The sequence below is a fragment of the Mugil cephalus genome, chromosome 3, assembly GCF_022458985.1.
Source record: "Mugil cephalus isolate CIBA_MC_2020 chromosome 3, CIBA_Mcephalus_1.1, whole genome shotgun sequence".
NCBI classification, from domain to species: Eukaryota; Metazoa; Chordata; class Actinopteri; order Mugiliformes; family Mugilidae; genus Mugil; species Mugil cephalus.
In genome coordinates, this window is record NC_061772.1 from 20,738,922 (window position 1) to 20,753,171 (window position 14,250).

The 14,250-nt window shown below is 41.1% G+C and overlaps 1 protein-coding gene across 1 annotated transcript in view; it reads left to right on the plus strand.

Moving 5' to 3' along the window:
- Positions 1-7,526, plus strand: part of ddb1 (damage-specific DNA binding protein 1) — a 50,518-nt gene extending 42,992 nt beyond the window's left edge. The window contains exons 25-27 of the mRNA XM_047580333.1: positions 2,815-2,917; positions 3,712-3,835; positions 6,845-7,526. Coding sequence (XP_047436289.1) covers positions 2,815-2,917; positions 3,712-3,835; positions 6,845-6,928 — 311 coding nt within the window. The 3' untranslated portion in view covers positions 6,929-7,526. The remainder of the gene's footprint in view (positions 1-2,814; positions 2,918-3,711; positions 3,836-6,844) is intronic.
- Positions 7,527-14,250: the final 6,724 nt, after the last annotated feature.

The following is a 14,250-nucleotide window of genomic DNA, read 5'->3' on the forward strand; positions in this document are numbered from 1 at the left end:
GTCTTGTCAGTCCTGGTCTGAGTGGTGAAGATTGTGTGGAACTGCAAAACGATTGCAGTTCATCAAGTGGCCACTTGAGGCTCCAAAAGGGAGTAAATCCCATGTTAAAAAGTCCAACTTTACAGCGATATTAAACATGTTAACAGCCTGGTACAAAACATTATTTTTATCATGAAAACTGTACGAAGGGTAAATATTTTTATACTTCATTTGTTAGTTTTTTAGCCTGAGCTAACAGTTAGCAGAGAGTTGGGTGGGTGGGTCTCAACATCCAGGCTCCTTTAGCTCCTTTGACCCCTATGTCCATATTTGTGGGCGGAGCAAAGCTCATCCAACATGGCGCCCACGGGCTCTGCCTCTCTCGGGCTTCATTTTCAAGGTTCAGAATCCAGTGGGTGATTTGTCCAAAGTATAGACAGTCAATGGAAGTGAGGTTACGTGATGTTGGTTAAGCGCGACAGTATCTTAAACACAGACAAAAGGCCTCAGATTGTCACTTTATATCGTTCAGTACATCCTCACATCACTTCATTAATTAAAGTCGTTCATTCATTCGTTTTCTGTAACCGCTTGTCCTCTGGAGGGTTGTGATGGAGGGCTGGAGCTTATCCCAGCTGTCCAGAGGCGGCGTACACCCTGGACAGGTCTCCAGTGTATTGCAGTGCTAACGCAGAGAGACACACAATCACATCTAAGGTTAATTTAGAATCATTAATTAACCTAACGAACATTAAATTGTCAGTGTATATCCTTGAGTACATCTTCAGATCACTTCATTAATTAAATCAATTTATTTTCTCTAACCGCTTTCCTCTGGAGGAAATTTAAAATCACCCATGAATTCAGTTGCGGATGTAAAAGTTTGTCTCACTTGCGCCGCATTAGACGGTTCCTAATCCAGTCCTCTTTTGACAGCCGCACCAAGGTTGTCTCCGTTTTGATGCCCCGCTCCTCTCGTGTGCTCCTTTGGTCAGAACTCTTTGAAGGAAGGCCACAGAAGGAAACACATCTCATGCCAACACATCACAAGAGCTCACATTTCTGGTTAACTCTTCAAACAGAGCCTTTTTTTTCCAGTCCACCGTTCCGCATTGAGAAGCTCATATTCAAACGCAAATATTCTCAGTGAGAGGCTGTAGCGTCGTGCCTTTTTTTTTTTCTAGGGTGGTGGAGCTGCACCTGAATATCTATAAGGAAGATTGACTAAAGATTTCCAGCAACTGTGGCAGCAACACTTCCTCGTGTGAAAACACCTCATAGCCGATGAGAAGCTGACGTTACGTAACCCCAGTGTGGTGTCACGTTGGATCAGAGCTCGTTTTGAAAGTATGACCTCAGATTAGTCGTGCAGCTGTTGGACCGATGCACGATGCTGCTCTCACTATCAGTGCGTTCATGTTTCATCAATCACTGACATTATTTGGTTCCCAGATTTTAACTGTAGGCAAGACAAAGCGACAATTAATGGATTCCTGTGTCAAGTTTCTATCCAGGTTTTAATTAGATTTAGAGAAAACGGTGAAAATAGATGCAGATTAATTCTAATTAATTAATTCTCCAATTGGGTGACGTCAAATGTTTTAATAAGCAAAGGTGGTTTAAAACCAGGGGTGTCAAACATAAGGACCGGGGGCCAAAACTGGGCCCCCCAGACGATCCGATCTGGCCGGTGGGATGAATTTACAAAAATTACACTGAAGGTATTAGCTGAAAATTTTCCATAAAATAGGAAATTGCACTTGCGCCTTGCACTTCTTAAGAAATTTGCTGCTGCTTATTACGTGTAGCTGTACTTTTTTTGCACTAAAGCAAAGGGAAACATTGGTTGTCGTTATTTACAAGTTAATAAGCTGTTGTGTTACTGGACCCTTTGAGGTGTTTTCACACTGGACTAAAATGAGTTTTTAAACAACCTCCTTATTGCTAAAGTTTTCATTAACAACCTTTTTTTTGTTTGTTTTGTCTTTTTAATGGAGGAAATAAATAATAAAAAATCTAATGACGTCAAATAAAGAGTGGAAAATAAATAAAAATACAGGTATTCATATTTAAATTTAAAAAAAACTGGGGAAAACACAAAAATAAACAACTGAAAAATCACATTTTCCAGCATTTTATAAACACAATAATTAAATCCACAGATCCAATAAAATAATTATCAGATCAACTGATAAGAATAATTGTTGTTTGCTGTCCCGCTGCTCTCCTGAATCCTGCAGGCAGTTTGCCCCAACTCACTTCCACGACTTTGTTCACAGAGAAACAAGCTCTGCATCACAAATCAGTGGAACTCTTTGTTCACAAGTTTGCCAGTTTTTTTGTTTTTGTTTTTGTTTTTTTTTTCTGTACTGTCAGTTCGAGAGCTGATTACTTCCCCGGAGCGTCACAATAATGCACTCAGTTTAATCAAATTTTAGTTTTGAGCACAGATGGGAGAACAGCCCCCTCCCCCCCAGCAGCTCTGTGACTCTTAACGTTTACACTCAAGTCACTCAAAATGAAGAATTTTAGGGGCGTCTTGAATTAATGAACCACTAAAATCATGCTATTTAACACCTAACACACTGTAGCGCACAAGCATGAAACTTACATTAGGAGGATTGCTGTCACGCTAATGATGTGTTTATAATTTATTTATTAGAAAGCTGTTGCGAGTTCTATTTTAAATCTGATCCTAAAATCCTTCCTCCTGTCTCGCTGATGGTAAATCTCAAGTCGTTGCCATCTGCTGCAGTGAGGTGCAGAGCAAAAGACGGAGTTGTGTTGCCGACTCTGATGTGTGTTTGTTTGTTTGTTTGTGTGTGTGTGTGTTAGGTCTGGTGACGTCTCTGTCCGAGGGCTGGTACAGCCTCCTGCTGGACCTGCAGAACCGCCTCAACAAGGTCATCAAGAGCGTGGGCAAGATCGAGCACAGCTTATATCCTTTTTCTTTATATATATATATATATTCATAAATGCGCTCGCCATCTGTGACGACGGAGGTGACCCCACACTGACAGGACCGGGTCGTCTCTTACGCAGTAAATCCTGAAAAAAGCAGTTGGTAATTGCCTTATATTGCACTAATTAGTTTGTGGCCACTCTGCTACATTATGTGATGATATGATTTGTTTGCGAATTCATTTTTAATTTTGATGATCACTCAGTTAAAATCCGGTTGAGATCCTTCAGTGTAAATGTCAACTGTTTTCTTTAGTCTGCAGTAGTTAAATTGAACCCAGTAGGTTTTATACCCCTGATCAGACAAAACAATGCATTTAATGACCTGATTTAAATGTGAGGGGCGTTTTGTTTCGTTTTTTTTTGTTTTTTCTCACTTGTTGAATGCGAGAGTAATTGGGTAAAATAATCAGAAAAGCTGTAGCAGACTTCAGATATTTAAAAACAGAAGAATTCAGGGTTATTTCACCTCTAATCAATCTGTGGTATATTTATTGTACTTCCTTTATTAAAATGATTTAAAAAGTAATTTTTTGTTTTGCAGTCCGGCTACAGTTTACACTCCAGTTGTTTGTCGGTTCAGTCGAACCATCCTGAATGACCGACCGGGTCTCCACATCACCAGCTGTGCCGTTTTCGTTAGGCTTCCTTTCACGTCGGGCCGAATATTTGTTGACTGTGCCTGAGGTAAAATATGTGTTATTGTACCTGAGGTGCAGTCCTCAGGCGATGGCTGCAGCCTTGTATTGATTTGCCTTAACTGCACGGCACCTGGAGGTCCTTCCACACGGAGCGGAAGACAGAGCAAGCCACGGGATTCATCGACGGGGACCTGATTGAAAGCTTCCTGGACCTCGGCCGGGCGAAGATGCAGGAGGTCGTCAGCACTCTTCAGGTGAGAACTCCGAGTTCATCAACATCTACGCGCTTTTAGCTGCAGGACAGTGCGGCGCTGTGAGTAAATCATGTAAATTCGTAATCATGCCAACTGACATCCTGGTGAGTGGTCTACATAAATTTATTAATGTGTGTTTTTCAGATAACTACTAATGCGACCAAAGTTTTATAACCGTTTCTCCAAAAAGCCCAATAGTTTGTCGTTTCTTGTAATTTCTCTTAAGATTTACGTACCCCTCCTTTGGTTTTTAGCTCCCACCTCCCTAACATCCTGACAGATAAAGATTTTAAGTGGGAGTCAAGGATGCAAGAACTCACTATGAAGTCTTCTTCTCGTGGCCGTAACTTAAAACATCAGTGAAGAGAGGTGACCACTTGAAAACCCCAATGATGTGCGGCTTACTGCTGTTGGCTAGGCTAGGTATCGGGTCTTTCCTTGTTGGTTGCTAGCTAGTAGCTAACGGCTAGCCTGCTGGATGGTCTTCAGATGAACTGGGCTTCTAAACATGTTTTGCCTCAGATCTTAGCACCTCTTGGCACATCTCATCCTGTTTAATAATCGATACATACTCCGCCAGAAGATAAAAATGTATTTTCGCTCCTAGGGCTGTAAGATGAAGAAAAAAGTTTGTTTTGGCCAGGTCATTTTTACTTCATGAGAAGCTCAAGTGCCGAACTTCGGTGAAGTCCTCATAGAGCCCTTTCACTGCTCCATACACGTGCTAAGCATTGTGGGAGACGACGAGAGGCACTTTTCTTATTATTCTCCAATGTCAGCCAGTAGTTTTGACGAGTCATTATGTATCTCTACCCAAGAGACATTAGGACACATTAGCAGATATTAGCTGCGAATGTTAGCATCCAGACACCACAAAAGAAAAAGGTTCTGCCCGGTTCATGTGTCGAGAACGAGCTGTGAGAACAAAATGACATAATTTCTCACTTCTCAGGGAGTATGTAACAACCTGAAGGCTCTCGTTGCCTAGGTGTTAATTTCCCACCTCTAAATGTTTCCAGCTGAAACAATGGGAACCCAGCAGCATTGCTTGTGTATGGAACCTGTCAGCTGACGCATTGTTGAGCACAATTCATCCCGTTTTAGTTCACAGACAAACCTTGCTCAGTTTATTTGCTGTAGGACTATAAATTTGGAGACAGGAACCAAAATTGTGGGCAGCTTTTTTTTGTCTGTCAACACTACAACTCGTCTCAAAGTTGAGATCAGTTAAGATTGCGTCATCGCTCCCGGTCTCCTTAAGGCTTTCTCAACTCTTGGTCTCATTGCCGGCTTGTTGGCACAGTTGGTGTTTACCTGCGATGGGCGCTAAGCTATTTTATTAACAGAGATTTACATAGACATATTGCTAGAGCAGAGGCTCAACAGAAGGTGTACAAACAGTCTGTGCTGGCATTTGTGTTTTTGGCCTAGAACTGTGTTGAACCTAGAAAGACAGATTTTATTAACTGCTCCCGTGCTCTGAGTGGGACAAACATTTATTGCTGAACAGGTGGTAAAATCACGTTTGGCAGGTAAACAAATAGCCCTAATAGGCTTTGTGTCTCTTTGCTCTCATTGCATTTAAAGAAAAAAAGAAAAGCACACTTTCAGCTTGTGAACAAAGGTTGTTCCCAGGTTGCCTGTTAAGAAAAGCTGATGAAGACAGACTGAAATATTTGAATGGTCTCTTTGCCAGGAGTCTACTAGAGCTGGAACATTGCTTTAAAAATATGCTGCTGCATCCGGACTTCATTTGCAATTAAAATATGCATGTTTTAAATTATGAATTGAAGAAATTAAGGCTGTGACTAAGAGTTAATTTCAAGATCTGGTAACTTTTTTATCGATTCACATAATGCCATAATCTTCAGATCATTTCATTAATTAAATTCATTCATTTTCTCTAACCACTTTCCTCTGGAGGACATTCAGAATCACCTGTGAACTCAACAGAGGATGTAAAAGTTTGTCTCACTTGCGCTGCATTAGACGGTTTCTATTCCATCCCATTAATTGAAGAATTTAAGGCTGTAACTATGAGTTAATTTCAAGATCTGGTAACTTTTTTATCGATTCACATAATTCGTATAGATGACAGATAGATACAGATTTTTTATTTTTATTTTTTTTAATATCAGCCTTGGCTGATGGCTGATACATGCTGGCCGCACAATTTTTTCTGGGCCGATATTTGGAGCCGATATTACCACTTTTTCTGCCTCCATTTACATGATAAAAATGACACGATGATAACAAATGTTACCAGTTACCAAGTGCCAGTTTAAGCAAAAACGCTCTTACGGGTACAACATAAATAATTAAAAGAGGTAGAGCACAAACATTTTCCAGTTTCCAGCTGCACGTACTCTGCTAGTGGGGGAGGGGCAATGTATGGGCTGCACGGGTCCACAGCATCTCCAGCATCACAGGGCTGCATGTGGATGCATCTGCCTGTAAATCTTGCTGCAATACAAACGCAGCTACATATCGGGCCGATGCTGATACCAGTAAAAGATGCAAATATCGGCCGATCTCTAGTGTAGATGCCATCAAACGCCAAATTTTTGACCAAATGTTAAGATTAGAAAAAGCAGAATAACCTCATATTTGTCGTTTCTGTTGATTGCTCACATGATTAATGTCGCAGCTTTACAGCTTGAGAGAAAAGAATTACTTTTGTCCAGCAAAAAACTCAACTAGATGACGATTTAGTTTCTAGGATTAAACACGTGAAAGAGAAGAAAGCGATGCAAAGATACACTGATAAAATGCAGTCTCTGAAGAAAATTGAGGGAGTAAGATACAATCGGCGATGTCCATAAGCGAGACAAAAGATACCCCGGATAATCTTATCTCTAAAACAACTGAAAACAAACTCAAAAAGGTCAGAATGGTCTTGGAGCACGTGCCTCGCGTCTCTCTTCGTTTGTCGTCTAATGTGACGTAAGTGGCGGCGTTGCGGTTTGTCACGGCGGCGGAGGCTCACTGCTCGGTGTGGTTCCGTTTCAGATCGATGACGGCAGCGGCATGAAGCGTGAAGCTACAGTGGACGAGGTGATTAAGATCGTGGAGGAGCTGACGAGGATCCACTAGCCCCGACCGCCGTCCAGATCCCCGCTGGCCCGAGAGCTCGGCCGAGAGGAGGAGCGACGGGTGAAAGCGACGTTGAAGGCAACGGTTTGGGGGTTTTGCAGATTTGTAAATACGTATAAATAAACAGTGTGTGCATGTTCGTCCTTCAGACTTCAGTCATTTATAAACTGTTGAGACCCTGAAGGTGCCCCATGTCGAGCGGCGCGGCCTTCATTTAGATAAGAGTCTCCAGGCGAAGTGCGTAGCATCCTGTTTGAACAACAAAAAGACCAAAGTAAAAGACATTGGTCTGAGTGTGCTTGAGTGTGTGTGTGCGATTGTGTCCGTGTGTGGAATAATGCGCGATTATAAATAGGAAAAAAATACAGAAAAATTTCCTCGCCAGAAGAATTCTCTGGGAGTTTTGTGACAGTTGCAGGCAGGTTAGTTTCTCCACACCCGTCATTTCTGACTGATTTATTGTTTCCACGTTTATTATTGAAGTACGGAGTAAACACACTGTATGAGAAACAAAATGAGGAAGAGGATAGATTTATAGCTATTTTGTCTTTGTGATGTTTTCTTTGTTTATTCTAATAAAGTTTGCTTTAGTACCGTTCACGCCGCTGTCTCAGATTCGGACCTTTTTATTAATCTCACAATGTACCGGGAATTGATTCATTTAATTCTCTTTTAGCTGCACATTTGGTTGTTGCATCACTTTAGCCCATGAATGCATTTCTGTGAACCATTTCTACACATGTTCACTTGATTTTTGTATTAAAGTCTCCAAAGTTTGTCTGGTAACAGTTTGAAACCCTATGTAACATTTTAGCATTTTCTGTTTTTCACATACATCCACAGTTCTCAAATGACACATTTAGCCCATTTATTCATCCTCTTGGATGTTTTCACCTTGTATTGGTTTTATAAACATTTATTTACTTCATATATTTCTAATTAATTGGTATTTCTTAGTAGAGATCAGTTTCTTCTATGGCATCTGATGATTGCTTTAATATTTTCATTGTAAAAAAAAAAAGCCAAATTATATCAAATCCACTGATTCTAATTATAACAGGTGAAAACATCTAAGCAGGTGAAATCTTTTCAAAGGTACCATATGTACTACTACTTGATGACTTTAAGCACTAAATTTATTTTTGTGGTTTTTTTTTTTCCTCAGCCAAACTGTGTTTAGTGCTAATGAACAAATTGTTAGCGCGCTAATATCCTCAACCACTATAATGAGTTACACCTGCACCAGTGACCCAGCTAAACACCAGCACAGCAGCAGGCTGACATCAGTATTTAGCTCGAAGCCTACAACTGCGTCATTAATGTGAATGTATCTGGTTCAGTTACTTTACAATTAAAATGCTGATATTATATGAATCTTTTGTCAAAGGTTAATCTATTAACAAATGACCGATAATAAGACCAAACATTTGAGATGACAAATGTGAGAATTTGCTGCCTTATAATCTTAAAATGTAACGATTTTAAGAGGATTGTTAATTAAAGTTAAATGCTTATGATCTGACCAGCCACAACATTAAAACCACTGAATGACGTTGACCATCTTGTGACAATTCAATGTTTGAACATGTGGATGTTACTTAGACATGTACCACCCACCCCATAGCAGTGACACTCCTTGATGTGCAGCAGCCATCCCCAGCAGGATGCAGCCTGACTCTGACAAGCAAAAACACTTTAGGAGCAACTTAAAAAAAAATAAAATAAACAGCACAAGGTGTTGACCTGGCCTCCAAATTCGCTAGAGGCCCCTCCCATCAACACATAGGACCCAAAGGCCCCCACTAACATCATTCAGCTTCCAGACACCACAGGACACCCCGAGAATAGTCACAAGGGAGACTTGGACAATGTTAGGAAGGTGGTCATAATGTTATGCCTGATTGGCGTATGTTTAAATAGTAAGTAAGTAATATTTCCAATGCAGTGAAGCATCTACAGCCTTAGTACTTCCATTCAAGTGAAAGCTTTTTATACTACTTCTGAGCTTAGCGTCCAAATCCTGCCTTCTGTTTTGTTATGCAACCATTTAAACATTCTTCGACAAGCCGCCCTCCACGCTCGCTGTAGTTGACCTCGTTTATCAAATTAAAACGGCATCTCAGGCCCGGTTTATGGTTATCGCAAACTTGCTAATTTTATCTCACACAGCTACAACAGATCTCTTTAGAAAGAAAGAAGAAAAAAAAGCGAAAGAAACTGGGAGGTAAATATGTGTCAGTAAATCAGTCTTTGTGCGCACTAAGCATGCGGGGTCTCCTCCTCGTTCCTTTATCGCACCTGCTGTAAATGCAGAATATTACTTGTGCTCCGTTTTTCTCGAGTGCCTCATTAATTTGTGCCGTGCGCGCATTTCTTTTCATCTGCAGTAAACAACGTCAGATTGGAATATAGGGGTCCCTTTTCTGTTGAGGGAATCAAAGGTGTTACAGTCCTGAATGCTGGCAGGATGACAGCGCAAACCAGCTTCGGTAACAATTCTCTCCACCGGGGGCCCGGAGGAGACCGGTCAGTGACTGGCAGCTGCGGTCCTCTGCCAGTTCTCCTGAGCTATTTCTGTTCTCCCGTCGGCTTCCTGAGGCACACGGGCCTTTTGTTGAGCCCTGGTTTGACATTTACACTGAATATTTATTTTTTTTCCAATTTTCTTTCTATTTAAATTTGGTTCTTGGAATTTTTAGCCGAACACCTCGACACACAAAACATTCAGGTGCATTGAACATTATGACCACCTGCCTGATATTGTGTAGGTCTCCCTTGTGCGGCCGAAACAGGTGTGACTCATCAGAGTCCCGTGGTGTCTGGTAACACAGTGTTATTAGTGGTGGTCCTTGGGGAGGACGGGCCTCTGTGGATCCATCCCACAGATACTTGATTAGTTTGGGATCTAATGAATTTAGAGGCCGGGTTCATGCTGAGTTGTTTTTGTGCGTCTGCAAATATTGTAAAATGTTTCTTTTTTTAATTTATTTTCTGTTATAAAAGCTCAAAAAGGAAAACAACACGGCTCAAATTGCTACGATTTTCCCTGTGAAAACTATAGAAACTTCTACACCAGTCAGCCACAACATTAAAACCACCAATCAGTGAAGTGAGCAACATTAGTGATTTTATTCAGGTGTCTTCTGGGACACCGGAGGCATTGATGTGGATGTTGCTCTGATACGGTACGCTGCCTGAATGTTGCTGAAGCCCAAACACGTCCCCATGGCGACGGCAAGAGGGATGTTCTTTGCATTCTGCCACCATGTATTCTCCAGACAGGTGACAAGTATTCACCCGTGACCCTGTCAACTGTCTTTCCTTCCTTCCCACTTTTGACAGACAGTGACCTCTGCAGACCGGGCACGGCCCACGAGAGCACCTGGTCATCTAGCCATCGCAATTTGTCAAAAAAAGAAAAAGTTGCTCAAATCCTTCCACTTTCCTGCTTCGAAGTCTTCAACTTTGAGGATAAAAGTTTGGCTTGCTGACTGATGCATCACACTCACAGGCAGGTGATAACCAGATAATCAGAGTTATTAATTTAGGTCGTAATGTTATGGCTGATCAGTGTGCACACCTTTGCTCTACCAAGCAGGGAAAACAGGACAGTGTTAGGACTGTTTAAAACAGCATTTATTCTTCATTTTTGACACAGCATCATGTACAAACAGTAGTTAAACAGCAGATCCATGACCATATTTCATCTATTATTAACATTTCACACATAGATCTCAAAGGGAAGATACAGTCCAAAGTGGTTCCATCTGGTTACGTCCTGATATTCTGTTTCTTATTCTCAAGATTTTCAGCCCATGCAAACTTGATAACAGGAAATATTTATCACAATCTGCTTCCAAGTTCATGACAAAAACATGCCAATGTATATATTCTAACTCTTCTAGCAAATCAACTACAAAGACGCAAAGAAATAACCGAAAAAAATCCAAAGCTGCTTGCTCATGGTACAGCGCCTCTTTAATAATACATTTTCAGAGCCTTTAAAGATTTATCAGCACCAGCGATGTCTCTAAACTCAGCTGCAATCAGTCCAGAAAATCGCTCTTCCTCTTTGTATCATTTCACATGATTTTTACTGGACCTCTTATCCTCTCAGCTGCTTCCCCAGTGCCTCGGAAATGTCCACACATTGCAGCTATTTCTTAGTCAATAGCCATTAAGGAATTTAGAAATCCTCCACCACTAAACTCAGGCTACAGCCTTCACTGTGCAAGAGCAATGACGCACCAAGTCGAAGGAGCTCCCCCTGGTGTCTGGCTGCAGTATAGGTCATAAGCTCCACCCCCTTCCGTGTTAGTGGATGGGATTTAGGCCAAACTAAAACACTAAAATATACATAATTTAATTTATTTAATTTAATTATTTCATGAATAGTTTTAGCAATTTTAAGTTGTTAATATAATACCGATGTGTACTCAAGTGTCCATTTTTTTTAAGTAGTTATTTAACGCTATAGAAAGAGGAAGTGACATCGTGATGACCACTGCTAGTTGCCATGCCGACCACAGCGTGAAGCAGTCACGTAGCACCGCGAGAGTAGGAAAAAGGTCAGGTTGGATGTCTGTTTGCCTCTACCTTTAATTATGTATGTGTGTGTGTGTGTATATATATATATATATATATATATATTCACACACACACACACATGATTTGCATATGTAGAGACAGCAGTAAGAGAACATGCGTCACCAAAAATGTTAACAAACATCTAATTGAGTCACGAACCTTATCCAAAGCTCTGGAATGAGGCCCTATTAATAAGTGTTATAAATTACACCTGTGCTTTTTTTTTCTGCTGCGACAAACTGTCAAGCTGTCTGCTGTGAAAAGAAAAAGTCACACAAATTGTTCAACAGAGCCGCATCACCTTCAAACCAAGAGGACACCCAGTGAACAGATGTTGATATGTTAGGCGTTTTTTTTTTTTTTTGCATTAAAGTCCGTTGAAATTAGTCTGTCCTTCAAACCTCAAGGATGGGAAGTCCTTTTTCCTCCCCCTCTCTCTGAGTTATGTGACAGCAGCAGATGTTTAAGAAAATCAATCAGTGCTTTCACCTACAAAAAAAAAAAAAAAAAAAGTTTAAAGTGGCACTAACAAATATTTTTAGATCAAGTACATGAAAATGACTAATGTAACACAGGTACATGCTGATAGTGATAAACCCACATAATTACCACCTTGACTCCGCAGCCACGCTCTGCAAAGCTTTTCACCGTATTTCAGCTAATGCTTTTTGTTTCATGGTTTGGAGCTTTACTGTTTCCAGCAGCAGCAACTACAAAAAAACAAGCACTAAACAGTAAACAGACCAATGAGCATAGTCATTATTTAGCAGCTGAAGAGGCACATTTTTCTTAAGTTTGCTGGAGGACAAACCACAGCTCAAAAATTCAAATTGGACTTACACTCACTAGCCACTTTATTAGGTACACCTGTTCAATTGCTTGTTAACACAAATAGCTAATCAACCAATCACATGGCTTCAATTCAATGCATTTAGGCACATAGAGGTGATCAAGACAACTTGCTGGAGTTCAAACTGAGCATCAGAATGAGGAAGAAAGGGGATTTAAGTGACTTTGAACGTGGTATGGTTGTTGGTGTCAGGCGGACTGATCTACTGGGATTTTCACACACAACCATCTCTAGGGTTTACAGAGAATGGTCCAAAAAAGAGAAAATATCCAGTAAGCAGCAGTTGTGTGGACGAAAATTCCTTGTTGATGTGAGAGGTTAGAGGAGAATGGGCAGACTGGCTGGAGAAGATAGAAAGGCAACGATCACTCAAATAACCACTCTTTACAACCAAGGAATGTAGAATACCATCTCTGAACGGACAACACATCAAACCTTGAAGAAGATGGGCTACAGCAGCAGAAGACCACACCGGGTGCCACTCCTGTCAGCTAAGAACTGGAAACTGAGACTACAGTTCACACAGGCTCAACAAAATTGAACAATAGAAGATTGGAAAAATGTTGCCTGGTCTGACGAGTCTTGATAACAGCTGCTACATTTGGATGGCAGGGTCAGAATTTGGTGTAAACAACATGAAAGCATGGATCCATCCTGCCTTGTATCAACGGCTCAGGCTGGTGGTGGTGTAATGGTGTGGGGGATATTTTCTTGGCACACTTTGGGCCAATTAGTACAAATTGAGCATTGTTTAAATGCCACAGCCTACCTGAGTATTGTTGCTGACCATGTCCATCCCTTTATGACCACAGTGGACCATCTTCTGACGGCTACTTCCAGCAGGATAATGCACCACGTCACAAAGCTCACATCATCTCAGACTGTTTTCCTGAACATTACAAAGAGTTCACTGTACTCTAATGGCCTCCACAGTCACCAGATCTCAGTCCAATAGAGCAGCTTTGTGATGTGGTGGAACGGGAGATTCTCATCATAGACGTACAGCCGACAAATCTGCAGCAACTGTGTGATGTTATCATGTCAATATGAACCAAAATCTCTGAGGAATGTTTCCAACACCTTGTCGAAAGTATATCATGAAGAATTAAGACAGTTCTGAAGGCAAAAGGGGTCCAACCTTTTACTAGCAAGATGTACCTAATAAAGTGGCCGGTAAGTGTATATATTCACCACTAAAACACAAGAAATGGTAATGATGCTCTGTGTCTTTAAAAAGATAATTATAGGTGTCTCTGTATCAACGTAGGGTGAGAATTAGTCAGTGTGTGATGCTTATTTTTAACCACCACAGGTGTCTTTAATATTAATTCAGAGACAGAGTTCTCTTTCTATTTAGAAGACTTGTGTGCATAGATAGATAGAGAGACAGAACGAGCTTCCATTCAGTGACAGACCAGTCCAGTTCTTGATCCAGATGTAAACCCAGGTACTAATAGGTCTGAACCACCTCTGCACACTTCCAGTTGATGCTTACATGCTGCAGGTGGGGCCTGGACCTCCACACATCCACCACCATCTCCTTGGTTTTAGCTGTATTGATCTGAAGGTGGTTCGCTCCGAACACAGATCCACATGGAATAACTCCGATGATTTATTTATTAGCAATTTCCACCTACTATTCCACATACTGTTTGTAACCCACCGAGGAAAACGGAGGGTTCAAGACTCCTTGCACGCAGCCATCGAATGATTCATGAGTCGTTCAGAATTTGGATTAGAATTTGGTTTCAAGCTGCACACACCAAAAAAAAAAAAAAATCTTAAAATCTAAAATATCTCCTGCAGGGCGTCAACATCCCGGAAAGGTGATATCTTGATAACTGCCATGTATCAGACTCTCCTTTACAGGGGGGAGGGAAGGTCA